The sequence below is a fragment of the Branchiostoma lanceolatum genome, chromosome 3 (assembly GCF_035083965.1).
Source record: "Branchiostoma lanceolatum isolate klBraLanc5 chromosome 3, klBraLanc5.hap2, whole genome shotgun sequence".
In the NCBI taxonomy this organism is placed as follows: Eukaryota; Metazoa; Chordata; class Leptocardii; order Amphioxiformes; family Branchiostomatidae; genus Branchiostoma; species Branchiostoma lanceolatum.
Window position 1 is genome coordinate 11,026,358 of NC_089724.1, and position 17,470 is coordinate 11,043,827.

The 17,470-nt window shown below is 42.1% G+C and overlaps 2 protein-coding genes across 8 annotated transcripts in view; both read left to right on the top strand.

The window, feature by feature from the left end:
• On the top strand, positions 1-15,373 carry LOC136430213 (histone-lysine N-methyltransferase SETDB1-like). 4 transcript variants are annotated; one of them, XM_066420605.1, is made up of 25 exons: positions 1-174; positions 494-706; positions 981-1,095; positions 1,655-2,006; positions 2,287-2,415; positions 2,828-2,942; positions 3,499-3,647; positions 3,763-3,849; positions 4,257-4,436; positions 4,902-5,007; positions 5,285-5,902; positions 6,169-6,388; positions 6,954-7,191; positions 7,660-7,791; positions 8,583-8,704; positions 9,169-9,273; positions 9,497-9,639; positions 10,187-10,280; positions 10,935-11,126; positions 11,374-11,894; positions 12,201-12,302; positions 12,603-12,773; positions 13,106-13,263; positions 13,492-13,580; positions 13,790-15,373. In XM_066420605.1, the coding sequence occupies exons 2-25, from the start codon at positions 535-537 to the stop codon at positions 13,905-13,907; spliced, it is 4,428 nt and encodes a 1,475-aa protein (XP_066276702.1). In that variant the 5' UTR covers positions 1-174; positions 494-534; the 3' UTR covers positions 13,908-15,373. The 4 variants fall into 4 exon arrangements, with proteins under 4 accessions (XP_066276702.1, XP_066276705.1, XP_066276704.1 ...); XM_066420608.1 differs by having other exon boundaries at positions 10,935-11,102; XM_066420607.1 differs by having other exon boundaries at positions 10,938-11,126.
• An 899-nt stretch (positions 15,374-16,272) lies between these two features.
• Positions 16,273-17,470, top strand: part of LOC136430216 (homeodomain-interacting protein kinase 2-like) — a 34,980-nt gene continuing 33,782 nt past the window's right edge. For all 4 annotated transcript variants that reach the window (XM_066420617.1, XM_066420618.1, XM_066420620.1 and 1 more), the window contains exon 1: positions 16,273-16,621. The gene's annotated coding sequence lies outside the window, so the exon portion shown is untranslated. The remainder of the gene's footprint in view (positions 16,622-17,470) is intronic.

Genomic DNA, 17,470 nt, shown 5'->3' on the forward strand with positions numbered 1-17,470 from the left:
GATGCCATCGTCGAAATAAAGGCCAAGACATATCGTGGCGCGCCGCCTACTTTTGTCCGATATTAAAGTAGTCATTAGGCACGGATATTAAAGTAATGTAGTCTGCAGGGTGTGATTTGAGTACCGGAAGACAAAGCAACTGGATTGCATTCCGTAAACTACGGTGTGCAACAGGTATTGTTGATAACAGCTAGCATTTTCGCCCCCCTCCCACCCTCGTCTTTGTTCAGTGGTGTGGACATGTTTACATGTTAGTCCCTGTGGGTTTAAAACACATTCCGCAAAAGAAAATAGTTTTCCGAAATCATAAAATCACATAGCACCCAGCTTTCTGTCAAGGAAAATTGTCTTGGAATTATGTAGCTGACTTTATTAATTGACCTCTTCATCGTCTATAATTTTACTTTTTCACACTCAAATTATATAATTTTACTCCGTCCATGTTGGAAAAGCAAACCAGTTTCAATGTGTTGAATATGCCCTCTATCCATAGATCTACAGTCCTGCTGTACAGCCACACACCTGTTGGTCACCATGGCAACAGTTGGAGATGCAGAGAGGCAGGAGATGTCAGAGGAGAACTTTTATGATAACCTGGATGACATCATCTCCGGGCTGGTGAATGAGAAGCTGGAGGGCAGTGGGTGGGTGGAGGGGCTGCCCCCCGGGATGGCAGACATAGAGAGGGAACTGGGCAGTCTGGAAGGTGAGAAATACATTGTACTTTTTTGTTTTTGGCATCGCCTCAGAAAAGAGGCCACTTTTCTTTGATGTCACTCACTGGGAGTATGTCATGCTTTTTGCTCTTGAGCTTGCTACATTTCTATAATCCGTCACATGTCAGAACCCATTTGTCTGTAAAAATGTAGCTATCGTATGCAATTTTTTTCTGTGCCTAAAACTGTAACAAGACGGCCCAATAGTACATTATATATGCGACTGGCTCATACTTATAGCTCAAAACTTGTGTCCTACTCCAGACCAGCAGGCGCGTATCCAGGATGTGTTCCAGGAGTCGGAACAGCTGCTGGGCGTGGCCGGGGATAACCTGGCATGGCAGCAGACCTGGTTCAACGACTGGAAGGACCACAACAGGTCGGTCAAGGTCACTTTATCTGTCCTGACAGAAATGACAATGCCTGGGAGTATGTAAAACTCCACAGCACCATCTAAAACAAGGTAAAAGATAAGATTTGCCACGTTTTCAGTGTCCTTTCAAATCCAGAGTACCCAACGTTGGATGATTTAACACTAACAGGGCTCGAAATTCATTTTTGTGAGTAGGTGCACTGGTGCGCCTAATGAAAAAAATGTAGATGCACAGAAATAAAATTACAAAGTAAAATGTCAGCAATTAAATCTAATTAAAAACCTTCTTGACTCTCCTCAGAGATTGAATCTTAGATTCTATATCTAACTTCAAAATGTTGAATAAGTAAAACAACAAAGGTTTCATTTTTTCTGACACTTCATTGTCTATAGCACATTTAGTTTACATAGAGAACTCAACACAAATATCTAGGTGCACATGTGCACTCACAGTCAAAAATAAGGCTCACAACTTCAAATTTGGGTGCGCAAAAGTGCATATGCACTCGGTATTTCTAGCCCTATATCTACATTGTAAGAATGACATGTGTTGTCTATGTTCAAGCAGGACTGGGGTCCCGGAAGAGATGGTGGATCTCACAGTGGAGGATGATGAGATCATGGTGGTGTCAGACAGGCCAGCCATACAACAACAACAACCACAACAACAACGAGCACAACAACAACGAGCACAACAGAGACAAGAACAGCCTGAGCTGTCGTCCGCTCCACAGGCAGTTGCTGAGGTGGAGACCCCCCCTGCCGTGCCTCAACAATCCCAGCCTGAGAGTTCTGTACCAACAACCAATCAGGAGACAGGAGCATCCTCTGAGCAGCCAATAGCAGTCCAGCATGAGGAGCAGGTTCAGAGAGAGGCTGTGAAAGTGTCAACTGCTGAGGCTGGACCATCTTCACAGGTTTGCTTTTATCTTGAATTAGCTTAGCCACCATCTCCTGTGTTAAGAGTGTTTAGATGGTTGATTGTTTCTAATACAGCTTGCAATTCAGCTTCACTGAGCTGAATCAAATTTACAAACAAAATAGCTGCCGTAATATAATGTAAAATATGATAAAAAAGAAAAGCTTGAAACAGTGATATCAGAGCTGAGAAATACTATGATGTTGCTAAAGATAGGAATGACAAGAGAGTGCAAAGTTCAAAGTTTGTGTTGAAATGATTTTTGTCTACATTTGCAGGTGGCTCCGGGTACGTCAGACCCTGTGTCTGCAGAGCTGGCTGTGGGCATGAGACTCATGGGGAAGAAAAAAGACGACATCTGGTACCAGGGTACCCTCATAAAGATCGTCACCGATGAGAAGGGAGTGGTGAGAAAAGTTTATCAGTCATTTTGGTGACTTCTATAATTAGGAAGTCTTCTTAATTCCCAGTCAGATCTAGAAGCGATTGAATCTATATCAAAGATGATATAGGTTCATACTATCATGCAAAGGTTTGAAAGGATACTGACATTTTAAACCCTTTTGTAATTTAGCAGAAAAGCAAACATTTATAACTCTGTAATTCAATCTGGATTTAAGATACATTGTAAATTGTAAAGATGGGGATCAAGTCATAAATTGTGATGAAATGCATGGAAATAGACGTAGTTTTGGAATGTGCTATGTTCTGAATATCATATGACTTTGAAGAAAGTTAGACTCACTGGCATATTTTTCACTGAAGTCCATTCTTCCATAGATATGTTCCAGAGTAATCCGTCACTCTCCTTCCATACAGATCAGGTACAAGGTGAAGTACGATGTAAAAGGGAAGAGCCTGTTGTCAGGAAACCACATTGCGTTCTGCGAGACAGTGGGACAGGGAGTACTGCATGCTGGCAGCAGGATTGTGGGTAGGTTGCTAAGTATAACAACATCAATGGCAATGCCAATGGTAAGGAGTCTATGGGTCCTCCCTTCTTGTATCCTCTACCAGGCCCCGTGGATTGCTTGGAAAATAGTAGAAATTGGCCAAACAGAGTGAATTGTATGAAGGGAGTCGGCTACAGAGAGAGGGTCCAATCTGCAATCCTAGGAGCCTGCAAGTGAAACCCTTGCAAATATTCTCCCTATAGCCGGCGTAGTTAGTCTGGTAGAGACTACCCTTCTTGTAGGTACATGTACAACTGCATTTGTATATTGTATGTTATAGAGATTTAGCTTGAAATGTAATCTTCAGAACAAGAAGACACCCACTACTGGAAAAAAAGTTTTGTCTTCTGTATAAGCTACAAAGGGCCATTTGAAGTTTATTTTCTTTATTAGAGTAAAAGATACTTAATTTTTTCAATGAGTTTTAAAAAGGGTCCATGCAGAGCAGTGAGTAAAGTCACTTCAGCTATGATTTGATCTCACTGTGATTGGTTTCCTGATGTATTTTGTAAGTATTTGACTTCCCTTACTTTACAGGTCAGTATGTTGACGAGGAGGGGGACTCTGTCCAGTACCTGTACGCCGGGATCGTGGCAGAGCTGCCGTCCAAGGCAAACAAATCCCGCTATCTCATCTTCTTCGATGATGGCTTTGCAACCTACCTCAGAAGGAACCAAATACACCAGGTTGGGGGCTGTTTCAATTACACCCATGATATTTTCTCTTGGAACTTGATGGGAAAATGTCGCAAGAAATTGTAACAGAACATTTATATTCTACACATCTGTTGTTGTGCTGTAGGTGTGCAAGCCTAGTGCAAACGCTTGGGAGGACGTCCACCCCAACTCCAGGGAGTTCATCAGAGAATACTTGCAGGGGTATCCTGAGGTCAGTTTAGTAGTTTTTTTTATAAGAAATGCTGAGACTCAAATACGATTGATGATAGTCCTGCCAAACCTTGTACCCTTAATTCCTGACCCTCAGAATAACACTTGAAATAAGTTACAAGATAATTCTAATATGCTTCAGTTTTCTATGCTTTCAGATATCTAAAAATCTTAACTGATAAAAGATACACTTAAACTTAAAGTTTATACTAAGTTATAGAATAGGACTTGACATTGCCCTACAGGTCAATACGGTTTACCTTTCATGTCCTTTCATGGAATGTTGCTAGCTGCTTTCTGCATACCTGCATACCAGTTGACCAATAACGATCATCCATGATGATGATGTTGACTCCTTGAATCGATCAATACAGCTACAAATCCTGACAGCGCGCATGTTTTCTGTAGCGAGCCATGGTTAAGGTGAAGGTTGGGCAGAAGATCCGTACGGAGTGGAACGGCCAGTGGTGGGACGCGCGGGTGGACTCGGTGGACGGCAGCCTGGTGAAGATGTATTACCCGACAGACAAGCGCTCGGAGTGGATCTATCGGGGATCCACAAGGCTTTGGCCGCTTTATGAAGCTTTTGTAAGTCAATTCTGTCTGTCAACACCAAACCACTTTGATTTTCTGTCCACATATTTGCATCCAACTTTGCCAGAAGCAAAACATTTCCATAGACTTGAAGCTGTTACGTGTACATGTATCATCATTTGTCATGTCTACCCTTCAGGTACATTTTGGACATTTCCCCCTCTGTTACAGCTTCTGCCCAAGCACCTCTATGATTATATTGACCTAGGTCTATATTTCTTTTCCTGTCTTGTTTTTGCTTCCTTGCACCAAGGCACATAACCAAATTGAAATGACAGTTACAGTTCAGCTTCATGAAAATAGTATTTAATCTTCTCATTACTGTAAAGCTTACCTTAGTGGTATATAAGTTGTAATGATTAAGTGCAGGTTTCTGAACAATGAAATGTTCTATGGGATGTACACTTTATAGTATATGTTCCATGCTGACAAGGCCTTATCAATACGGTACATCCACAGGCCCATCAGGAACAGGCACAGACTGGGGGATCAAAGTCTATCAGAAGCCACACCATGGGGAAAACACGCGGCCCACACATCGAGTACACACGCGCTGAGGATGAAGGTGGTTACGCTTTGTTTTGGACAGTTATTATTGTAGGACAAGCATAAGTTGTAATGTAATGATTATTCACCTTTTATATCTATAAAACCAGTCTCTAGATTTTGTCCTAAATTATTGCCCTAATTATCTGTGTTCCCGTGACACCCCCCTCCAAACTGGACCTCTGGGAAGACTGCCAAGCCGACATTGCATTCTAGTCTAATTATAGGATATTGATTGATAGATTGATAGATTGATTGATTGATTGAATAAAAACTGTATTTCTGCTGATTTGCAGAAGCCAAAAGCAAGGCAGCAGGTGGATCAGAGTCTGCACAGAAGAAGCCAGCCTCCGCATCGGCCCCCATCGGCAGTCAGTCCAAACCCCCCTCCCGCAGCAGCACACCGCGCTCCTCCAGCACCGTAGACTCCAACAGCCTCTCCTTCGAGAAACTCCTGACAGAGGACATTGAGAAACTGCAAGCTGGTTCCAAACTGGTTCCTTCGAGTAGCGGCGAGTTGCAGAATAGTGGAGGGGGGATGGGGAGGCCTGTTACCAACAGGGAGGCCTGGTTACAGATCGCTGGTGCCTCGCAAAAAAATACTGTGACTAGCCAGCAGTCAAACACCACTGTGAAACAAACAGTAACCAACCAGCAGTCAAACACATCTGTGAAACAAACAGTGACCAGTCAGCAGTCAAACGCTGCAGCCAAACAAACAGTTCCCACCGCCCAGCCCCCAGTCACAACCTTTCCCCAGAGACAAAGCAGGCCTCTGAAGAAGCAGGTGGCAAGAAAAAGTACAGGCCCAAGGTCAAGGAGACCATTTCCTGACCATTATACCAGTAGTAGTACATCTGTGGGCAGAAAGGATATTGCCAGCATTCTCCAGAAAAGGCTGATGGAGGAGGGAGGTGAGTTTAAAAGACTAACTACTTAGCAGGATTTTGTCCATTCTCTTTTCTTAACCATCTCACTGCTGAGGTAGCCTCTTGGCTGGTAGCAGGGAGGAAGTTAAACAGCGTTTCCTTTCATGCTTCTGCTATGTACATGTATGTACCACTATTTCTCGTGAAAACCACTTTAATGGTCAACAAATCCATTATTGTGTTGAAGAAACAAATACAACAAGAAGTCCGTGTATAATATCATAGCCATTACTTGGTTTGGTGATTTGCAGATTCTAACAGCCGTTCTAGCGAGGACAGTGTCGTGGACATCACAGTAGACACGGACCCTACGGAGGTTCCCACTCCCAAAATGTTGAAGTTCTGTCCACATCAGTGCACTCCGACATGTGTCAGTCACGTCCGTCCTGCCAATCCTGACCAGTACAGGGGACGGGGAGCATGGCCACACATCAACCCACTCAAAGTGCCCATCTTGTACCAATGGGAGAGGTAGGACAAGCTTTGGACATCATTCAGTCATGACCACGCCTTATGCTAGTCACTTTTCTCTGTGTAGCAAGGGAAAAATCTTGTAGTATTGAATTAATGCCTTTTAAAAATTTAGACATGAATTAATGAAATCTGATTCAATAGCCTAGTGGCCTGATAAACATGAAACACAGAAGGCAGATTACGCATACTTTTTAGACTGGAGTATGTACACAATGTGCAAGTCATGGAGGACTTTTGCACTCATAATCCTGATGCACCTGTCTTAAATCTTTCTTGTAGATGTACATTTGTTGGCATAACTGTTAGGGCATTCGGCCCAGAGGTCCTGGGTTCTAATCCTCTGACATGCCACAGATGTTGTGCCTTTCAGCATTGTTGCCATGTCAGGGGATTCGAACCCAATAACCTAGGAGAGAGAGTTGAGCTCTGCCTTCCAATACCGTGCCCTAGACATTGATAGAGTAACAACCCACTGCCCCCACAGCCTCAAAAATCCTATTGGACTACCTTTACCTTTTAATGGACACTGTCACATCTACTTCACTGTCACATCTACTTCTAGGTACATTGGTAAGAAGCGCCCTGGTGGCACTCGAGACGTGTCCTACCGGACCCCGTGTGCCCGCATGCTGCGGAACGTACGGGATATCTCGCGGTATCTGACGCAGACCAAGACGGACTTCCTATCCATCGACCAGTTCTGTTTCGACCCTTACGTGATGTTGGACAACAAGATGCTGGGGAAGAACTATGTCAAGATTCCCGACATCTCCAACGGCAATGAAGATGTGCCCATTTCTGTCAGTAGACTTTAGACCTTGTGTCCTCTAGTTAACTTATATCAAAGAATTGGTACAGGTAATTCACTGTCACATAATTAGATATAAAAATATCTAGACATGTTTGTAGTGCTAGGTGGCAGGAGTGAAGTTGGGTGAAAAATTGGTAGATCTACAAGAAGAAAACATGGACTGTAGAATTGAAGAATTGTCACAATTCCTTGTCTGTGAGCATTCCAAGGAGATTTGTTGTAACTGTATGTTCAAATTTTGAATCTTTACTGAGGAAAAGTGACATTCAAGATCAATCAAAATTAGGTAATCAAGGATCATCAAGAATAGATCAGAACATTTGAAAAACGATGAATTGATGAAAAGGTCAACTATCTTTCATATTGATACACTTTTCCTTCAAACTTCTGTTTTCTTGATTAACACAATGTGTGTAAGAAATGACAAAGGCATCTTACAGTTTATTTTGTTTTTCAGTGTGTTAATGAGATCAACAACGAACATCCAGACAATGTAGGTTACACCAAACAGCGCCTCCCCACACCAGGGGTGGAGCTGAACCTGGACCCTGACTACCTGGTGTCATGTGACTGCACCGACAACTGTCAGGTGAGTATCCTTACATATTAGCCTACTGATAGGAAGCTTATGGCGTCTGTGTGGCATAGTGGCAGAGCATCCGGCTATGAACCAATGAGACCCAGGTTCAATCCCCAGTGGAGTACATCATGTCCGGACATGCACCCAGACGTTGTGCCCTTGGGAAAGACACTTAACACATATTTCCCATGTCCCAAGCCCAGCAGTAGGGTTTGGGTTGGCGTTAGGAAGGGCATCCATCCGTAAAAACTCTTGCTACAAAAAAGACTTGCACTTGATGAGGAGTTTTGGGGCTCCCCCATTCATGTGCAATCACGTCCAACCCCCAAATGATGGGGAAAAAAAGACGTAAAATTGGAGAGAGATAGGAAGCTTACATATGTATTTATTTATTCATCTTGAAGACAGTGGGTTTGTCCCTTCAGCCGTGTGCTGATTTCCAAGGGAGAAAGAAATAACAATACTACCGATTACCAGTCCCTTCACGAGGGATAGCCATGGATGCACTCTGTTGCAAATGTGTCATCTTTATTTGAATTATGGATGTTTGACTGAGGTATTATATGTAATGATAACAAACTTAAGTTACATAAAAATCAATGCACATCGGAACTTCCCTGTAACAGTAATGTCTTATAATGAACCTATAGTTAAAAGCGGACTCTACTGTGATGTACCGTGTCTGTTCAACATGGAGACAAAGCATTATTTAATATGCTCTCGTAATCAGATTCTGGGCTAGGATATAAAATGCAGGGCTGTTCTCATCTTGTCTACGTTATTGCTTTGTCTGACCTCAGAATAAGAAGACCTGTGCGTGTCACCAGCTGACCATCCAGGCGTACCGGTCGCGCCCTGGCGGCCAGGAGGACCCTGATGCAGGGTACGAGAACCGCAGGCTCACCGAGCAGCTACCTACTGGGTAGGGACTTACATTTGTACTTCTACTAGATAGGGTAGTCTGATCATCGTGATCCTAGTTGGTCCCGATAATACATGACTTACTTGATTTATGTCGGCTGCCATTCTCCATCTGTCGCCCGAACCACCATGACCGCCCAGAAGTTCCTGTCCTGCATAGCCTTCCCCATGCCATCAGCTTGTATACATACTAGAATCTTTATAATGGAATTTTCTATAATCAAGAAAATCTTAAAAGAAATATTAAACTTTAGGACAAGATCTCTTTTTGAGCGACATGTACATTGTATACAGACAATTGTACAGTAAGTTGCGATGTGAACTTTACTACTAGGAATTTATGTTTCTGAACCCAATAGATATACGTTACCAAAATGTAAACCTTTTTTCTTCAAAGCTGATTGAAAGATTAAATTTTCCCTCTTAGCGTGTCATTTGACTTGTGTGCTCCGTTGTTACTTACAGGATCTATGAGTGCAACTCCAGGTGCAAATGTAGCAAACAGTGCTACAATAGGGTGGCTCAGAATGGCATAGGCCTCAGGCTACAGGTGTTCCGCACATCCAAACGGTAAGGCACATTTAGCATCCAAGCTGTATTACATGATATTATGGAAAATTGAATGAGTCACAAGTTTTGTGTTGGAGAAAAGTTACAGCTTTTTGGGAATGTTATGTACCAACATAATACATTACATGGTATTCAACAATGATGAATGCTATTGTCAGAAAGGAAAAGAACAGAAAGCAAGATGTTTTACAACGTGCTAACAAAATTGTTCTTAACCAACTAGGGGATGGGGTATCCGCTGTTTGGACGACATTCCCCAAGGGGCATTCATCTGTATCTACGCGGGGCAGCTGCTGACAGAGGACACGGCCAACAAGGGGGGGAACATGTTTGGGGACGAGTACCTGGCTGAGCTGGATCACATAGGTAATCATGGTGACAGTCATGTCTGTTTTATTTGAACCACACATGTACAGCAACTTCTGTTGACAGCACTAAAACTGTGGACTGTAACATGCAATGCTTCTGAGAGCTTTTAGGATCACCTACAAAGACCGCATCTCAAATGTTGGAGTCAAGCAAAACATTGGTCTTAATGAAGACCTCCTAAGTCCTAACCACTGTAAAGAAAAGAAAACTGAACCATGTGTCACGGTCATCAGGACTAGCTAAAACTATCATGCAAGGAACCATACAGGGAAGAAGGAAGAGGGGAAGGCAACAGAAAAGATGGGAGGATAACATCAGAGAATGGACAGGCATGACACTAAGTGAAACATAGAAAAGACCAGACAATCAAGAAGGTGCCTGTGGAGAAAATTGGTTGCCAAAACTTCTATGGTGCCCCAAGGCTCAAATAGTTAGACTTAAGTCTAAGGGATAGAGCAATGTGAATGAAACTCTACATACTTGCACTGTTGTCATTTGGACTTGCTGCGGTCCCTGTAACATTTCTCTTCTGTCACTCCCACAGAAATTGCTGAAAAGTTTAAGGAAGGCTACGAGAGCGATGTTCCAGACAGCAGTGGCAGCGACATGAACAACTCTGACAGCGATTCAGACAACAGGTGAGGAAAGAGATTAGTGTATTGCCTGAAGGTTGAGGTAAGCTAGACTTAGAGAATGTAACTTACAGGGACATTGTCTTCCAACAATGGTATGTTTTCATTGTCAACCTTGCCAGTATTGAAGAAGTAACTTTGAACAGTGATATGTTCAATATATAAACCCTTTACCATTGCAAATCAAATGGTCAATCAGGACAAACATGTTTTAGAAGTGGTTTATGTACATAGTAACAGTCTTTTATATTAGCATGAAAGTTTATCTGATTTGGTAATTCAATTTTTTTTTTAAATTGCAGGGTTTTTGATGGCAAATTTGTAGTGTATTTTTGGCACACTCTTAGACGGATTAGCCGAAGAGGCTCAGTGGGCGTCACTCCACTGTCATGGTGGGAAAGTGTAAAGTGCATTTCCCAGTGACACAATGTCGGGACATGCTTAGCATAGAACCTGGGACTTATTGGTTCTGAGTCCAATGCTCTAACCATTGTGCCACACCGATGCCACAAATTACATAATGAGAAAATAAAGTATTCTTCAAATTTTGGTGAGTCAATTTCTTTCAGTTGGAGAATAGTACATTTTCTTATTACTGGTAAGTATAACAGTCTTTGCCTGGACTACAGATAAACATGAAGTCTACTTCTCCTGCTGCAGCAGCTCCGGAGAGGAACCCTCCATCACCTCCTCCACCTCCCCTGAACCGGACCTGGACAACAGCAGCGACTCCGACTACAAACCTGACATCACGGACAAGCCAGGAGAGGCAGGCGGGGGCGTCAAACTCATCCTGCGCAGAGAGTCGCGCGGGTCAACATCCGGCAGGTCAGGGAAAACTACAGAGCAGTGGTGAGGGATTCAGTGGCAACTATATTAGAGTGTCTATTTCTAACTATGCGATTCTCGTCCTGCCTCTATCGCATGATACACTGCCCCTGCATTTTCCTGTCTGTGCAAGTCTTGGAGTATGTGTTTGTAGTTCTTCTTAAGACACTAACATAAGATAAAAACTTAACACCTTTTAACAGTTTATTAACTGGCTGCTTGGTTGGTTGGTTAGGATCTTGTAATTGTTCTTGTTTTCCGCCGTCTGTAGGTCTGTGAAGCCTCAGAAATGTGACACGGACAAGAAAGTGGAGTCCTGGATGGAGAAGAACCTCTCTGACAACAAACCAGGTGACCCAGGTAGCCAACCTGGCCAATCACAGTCAAGCAAGGAAGACCTCGGCCAATCAGTTGACACGAATCCTACCAAAAAGGAATCGTCGGGGCAAGAACAGGAAAGGCACAATATTTTTGATATCATGGAATTTTCTGAATCAAAAGATGAATCCATTAAGACTCCAGACCAAAGCGGTGAAGGACAAAAGAAAGGAGACACCAATCGCTCCTTCCAAGATGCCTTGAAAGATATGAATGTCTCAATGGAAGTTTTGCCCAAGAAAGCACCAGCACAGCAGGGTTCCGTGGCAGCAAGTAAAGAGTCTGAAAAGGATGATGGGACGGCATGTCCAGTGGCAGCAGAGAAGGACTCTGTTGAGGAGAAAACAGAAAGAAGAGAGGGTGACATCCAAGACAAGACAGGAAAGACAGAAGGGGAAGAGAAGGATAAGAAAGGTATTGTAAAGCTTTTACACAGATGAAATATAAAAAATAGTTCCCGTAAAAAGCCAAAATATTTGGTTGACTAGATTTTAGTTTAAACAGTTACAAGCTTAGTAAGGATTGGTACAGAACCCTCCAAAAATTACCAGCTGAAAATGTGAGCAAAAGGGCATAGGAAGGTACATTTAAGATTACATTATTTGTCACTTGTCAGAAGACTACTGCAAGCTAGATTTCAAGAACTGCCTTATATACATTGACTTGTGTGCTATGTACTATGTACTAAAAACTGTTCCTCAACCATAAAATGTCCACCAGGCAAAGACAGCAGTTCCCCATTGAGGCATTATGGGTATCGGGTTGACGGAGACCGTATCGCAGGACTAAAGAGGAAACACAGGAAGAAAGTTGTTGTAAAGGGTAAGTCTTGATCACATTGGTCTCTGAATTCTATACTGTAATTCTTCATTTGTTAATGGTAACTTAATTTTAGCTACTTTAACGGCCACTAGTCAACCGCTAGAATTTTGTCATCGCAAGTATTTGATCACAAACATTTGAGACTGTGATGTTTGTTGCTATACTTGAAATTAAATGCTGTGAACCCTTTCCCCCCAACCACTGAAATTACCAACCAGGGATGTCCCCTTGTTATGTACAATGTATTTGTGTCATATCTACATATTGTAAAACCATTGTATTCTGTATACTTTTTTTCAGCATCTTCTTCCAGTGAGTCTGAAGAGTCCAAACCTAAACCAGCCGACGGGGAGTTTGAATTGATGATCGTCGGCGCAACATCGCTCGCTGTCGACAGTGGAGACGAGACATCAGACAGCGAGAAGTGCTCAGACAAGGGGAAGAAGAAAAAGGAGAAGGATCAACTTGAAGGTAAGTCTTAAGTATGTTAGTCAAAATGAAATTTAAATTATGTTGAGGGGTAGGAAAGATACTTGATGTCATTTCATGGCCAATTAAGAAATACTTTGCCACTTAAGATCTCCAAAACAATGCCAAGACCACATCAATGTTATTATTTGCTTCTTGGATCAGAAGATTGCAAAAAGATGAAAATCCCTTCATTCACTCAAGCTCAAAGTGGCTGTGATTGACTGTGGTTCACAATTAAGTTTTAGTGTTTATCATATTATCTATAAACTCTTTTAATTTGTTTATTGTTAGTTTTAAAAGTAAGTTTTTATTGTTTATGTCGTCTGACACAGTCCCAGCCCCAGTCCAAATCCTAGTCCCAGATGACACCCAGCAGCCAGTGGCAGTACTGCAGCCCTCACCTGACAAAAGCACCAGGAAGTATTTTGGGGAGGAACATTGTTATGTCATGGATGCCAAGGTCATAGGCAACTGTGGCAGGTACCTCAACGTAAGTACACATTTCATTAGAATTGGAATAAAATCATGAACAGAGATTGTACTGAGTGATAATTGCTCTTGTATAGTGCTATGTGTACAATTGCATTTCTGTCTGTTCGTTTCTTTGTTTACTGCTTTCTACCTACATATTTTTGTAGACAAAGTAAATTGCCTGTATATTCTAAACTTCCTTTGTATATTCTGTAACATGATGTATTGGTTTATGTCTTCTTTACAGCATAGCTGTTCACCAAACCTGTTTGTACAGAATGTGTTCGTGGACACACATGACCTTCGCTTTCCTTGGGTCGCCTTTTTCTCTAGCAAGTAAGTCACTTTTATTGAATAAAACTTCCGCCTGAGAATATTTTTTATCAATCGTTCTGACCTGTATTTCATGTAGTAAGCATGTAAGCAAAGTTTGTATGCACTGATTTAAAGTACTTAGCAGTTCCTGGAGGAAATTACTGTTGTTTGTAACAACCCAGAAGTTGAGCTTGAGGGCTTGTTCACAACTCTCTTGTTTGTTTTCCCAGGCGCATTCGTGGAGGTACAGAGCTGACCTGGGACTACAACTATCAAGTAGGCAGTGTAGCAGGCAAGGTGCTGTACTGCTACTGTGGGTCGGAGGAATGTCGAGGCAGGCTGCTGTGAGATGGGTTTAGTTATAACCTGTGCAATTCTCACGTCTCATTGTTTTGGAAGGAAGCCACTTCCTTTGTTTTCATCACTTGAGAAGAGCTTTGAGCACACTATTGAGTAAGCAAAGTTCAAGCAGCTGAAAAAGTCATTACTGCATATGCCACAGGGTACAGGGTAGATGCTTTATCCCACTTATGTATGTTTGAACCAGTTCTGGTTCTAAAAATTCATTCAGGGTCCAAAGAATAGTTTCAAAATATTTACTTTCAACCTAACTGTGTAGTGTTTTCAAAGAAAAGGAGAAGTTCCAAACAATTGTAAACAAAGAACATTGATGACCTTAACTTCTTCCGTTAATATTATTTTTATATCTATTAAACTTAAACTAACGATGATGATGATGAACCGAAACTAGATGTGAATGTTTTTACTTGTACAAGTACTTGTATTGTATTTCATATCATCATTTAAGATTTAGATTTGTTGCATCATTCTTGGAGCTGCTAGATAAATAGATTGTTAAAGTCCCTGTGTAGCATCTCACATCTGAATCTGGAGCCTCACTGGCTTTTTAGTTCCTTGTTGCTTTTAACTTGATAACTTTTGGTAGAACCTTGTAACATTTCTGTAATTCACCAAATAAGATGAACCTTCATGCTAATTTCTGTAGATGCCAATCTAGCAACATACTAAAGTCAATAGACATATTGTATCAGATATAATGAGATCCAAGAAAGAAGTACATGTAGTTAACACAAACCATAAACAGGCTCCAGTCAGTTCCATGTGGTTTCCACTTACCATTACTAGCTTGTGAGCAGGACATGAATGTACATTCATGAGTGGTCAACATATATGTACATGTAGCTCATCATGTTGGAAGCTCCACTTAGATATAGCCTCACACTCGTGTACTTTGTGATGGTTGATTGTTCAAATACAACTTCAAGCTATAGAGCATGACATAAGATCTTTTGTGCTGTCGTAGGACACCCAGCCTTACAATTTTGGGAAGGAAGTTCATTTTCAGAGCAGGAAAGAAAACAAAAATTAATTCAACGCTGAGGATCATCTGATTTAGAATGGGTCCATTTGATGCGTATGTGAAAATTGTACATATCTTTACTTCAGACTGTTTTATAAAAGCTGGCCAGTACATTGATGTACCTAAGCTAAGGTACAGTTTTGAGATTTATAGTGGAAGCGAACATACTGTTACCAGACTGATCTTTCCACCAACATTGTTTGGGGATGCAAAGACTGATCAGCACATTGTCACCATTATGGCTGTTGCAGACAAATGAATTGTAAGATTGAGTTTTGTATGACCAAAAGCTAATTAACATCTAATATTAAGTTTTATACATTGTCTCTCTATACATTGTATTGTTCATGACAGCTTCGTACTTTCTGTACAGACGTAACTGGCTGTTGGACCAAAGCGTTTCAAAATAATAAAAAATTGTGTCAAATACAAAGATTTTGTATCATCATACCGTCTCCTTTGTGATTAGGCTTGGAAGATGGATAGTTATTAGTCTCTACCAGACTAACTAACTATAACGTTAGGGACTTTGCCAGGGAAGTTTGGCCACCAGTGTTTCATTTGCTGGCGTATTATTATCCTTACCATGGACTGACTCTACTGGCCAATTATTCCTTTTTTCCCAAATTCAATGATCTATACCCCGTAGGAAGGCCTGGTGGAGGTTAGATAGAGGCAGGCTAAAGTGGTACTCTCCAAGCAAAGGTTGGATGGGGAGATTGTTAACGTTACCATTACAATCTTCTGACTTGTCAGAAACTATCAAAGAAAGCAAGGAAACCCGTGGAGAGTAGGAAGGTCTTAGGAGGCAGATCATAGAGTTTATAAAGTGTACCACTACCTGTGTGCTTAGAGGAATACCTACTAGAAATACCTAGGCCTGGGTCCTATTAAGTTAAAACATTGAATTTTTCATGTAACTGTTCAGTAAATCGTCTAGTACATTGTGCACATATGTGGACAACCACTACCTCATAAAGTACTAAAAGAATTATTATGTAATAGGAGAGCAAATGATGTAATTCTCCCGTTGGAGCAAAATCGTTAGCTGATTCATCCATTCTTGTTATGACTCAAGCGCCGTCGCCAAAACTCCCGCCTTTCAGCGACATTTGAATAGAAATTAGATCCCAACTTAGCAACTTTGTCCTATGGTCTGATGTTGCAAACAAACGGAAGACAAGGCCAGGGAACCAGGACTGTGATTGGTCAATATTATAATTAGATTAGTAGACCTAGTCCTTTCAACCAATCACCTAGCAGCATCATGTAGGTCGAGTTCGCTGATTGGTTGACTAATCGAGAAAATACCATCGAGATGGTGACGTCAGGTATGCTAAGTAGGTTGGGGGAAGTGTGTCCATTGCAAGCAGACATGTTGCAAAGAAGGCTGGACTGAGGAATTCGGGCTCTGTGAGCCGTTTTTAGGGGGTACACTTGTATGTTATTCCAAAATCGTACTACCAAAGGAAGGGGGAAACACAGGAAGGGAACAGGAAACCTCGGAACGGGATATTAAGAACGGAACGGGCGGAAAAAGGAGTGACTTTTCTCGCGCGGAAACCACCATCTTGCTGGGTCGGACCGTCGAGGGGCTATTGTCCTCACACTCAACAGTCCTACAAATATCAGCTTTCCTGGGCACACAAATAATGCCCCAGCTCTGGACCGCCTCTGGAAGGTAAGATCTGTGCATTATGTTCCATTTGGCCATCATAGATCGTCTGTTGAATTTGTTGAAGGTCGAATCCGAGCTTCAGAAAAATCGGGAAAACTTGGGCTGATGACAGAAGTTGTTTCTGAGGCTTCCCATAGCGTGTTGTTTTGCATGGTAGCCACAGAACGGCAGTATTGCGCAAGAATACCGATCCAATACTCAATTGATCCTCATAACTTTATCTGTCGCATGATAGAGACTCCACTGACAGAATGTCGCCACATTATGTGCAGTCTGTTCTGGCATATTGTAGAATCTGGGGGTTCCAAATCATAGGGAGAAAATATGCGCTGCTCGCTGTGGGAGGGGGGCAGGAATGACGCACACATTTTGCAGATGGCCTACTTTTTTCCTCGTCCATATTCCGCCTTGTTGTCTGCCTACCTACATACAGATTATCACCCCACCTAGTGTATGATATCGGCTAGTGTCCGTTTGTCTGTGGAACTGACAAGTTGTCATGGTCCTCGCGATTAGCAAATTGGTGAAGTCATCACGACCTGACAGTCACAGGGCCAGACAGCTTGCTGGAGGAGAGGAATTTGGCCAGCATTTGTGGCCCACCACGATCAGTTCCTGGCGTTTGGAAATCAACAAAAATAATTGCAAATAGATTTGAATAATATCCATAACAGGGATATCGTCAGAATATGACTTAAATGTACAGTCTGTATGCATGGAGTTCCAGATGTGAGTGTAGTCACGCATAAGTTGGATTATGTCACCCCTATTTTTGGACCTCCCAGTTCTATAATTATTTCCTATCTTTTACGATCACACCAGACTAGAGCCAAAGCCAGAGAGTGACATCAG

What these genes read in the sequence shown, in the direction of transcription:
- LOC136430213 (XM_066420605.1), top strand. Translation starts at nt 535, where the DNA reads ATGGCAACAGTTGGAGATGCAGAGAGGCAGGAGATGTCAGAGGAGAAC. An exon ending in CACACGCGCTGAGGATGAAG is followed by an intron (nt 5,008 to 5,284) that starts GTGGTTACGCTT and finishes GCTGATTTGCAG; the next exon opens with AAGCCAAAAGCAAGGCAGCA. An exon ending in ATCTTGTACCAATGGGAGAG is followed by an intron (nt 6,389 to 6,953) that starts GTAGGACAAGCT and finishes ATCTACTTCTAG; the next exon opens with GTACATTGGTAAGAAGCGCC.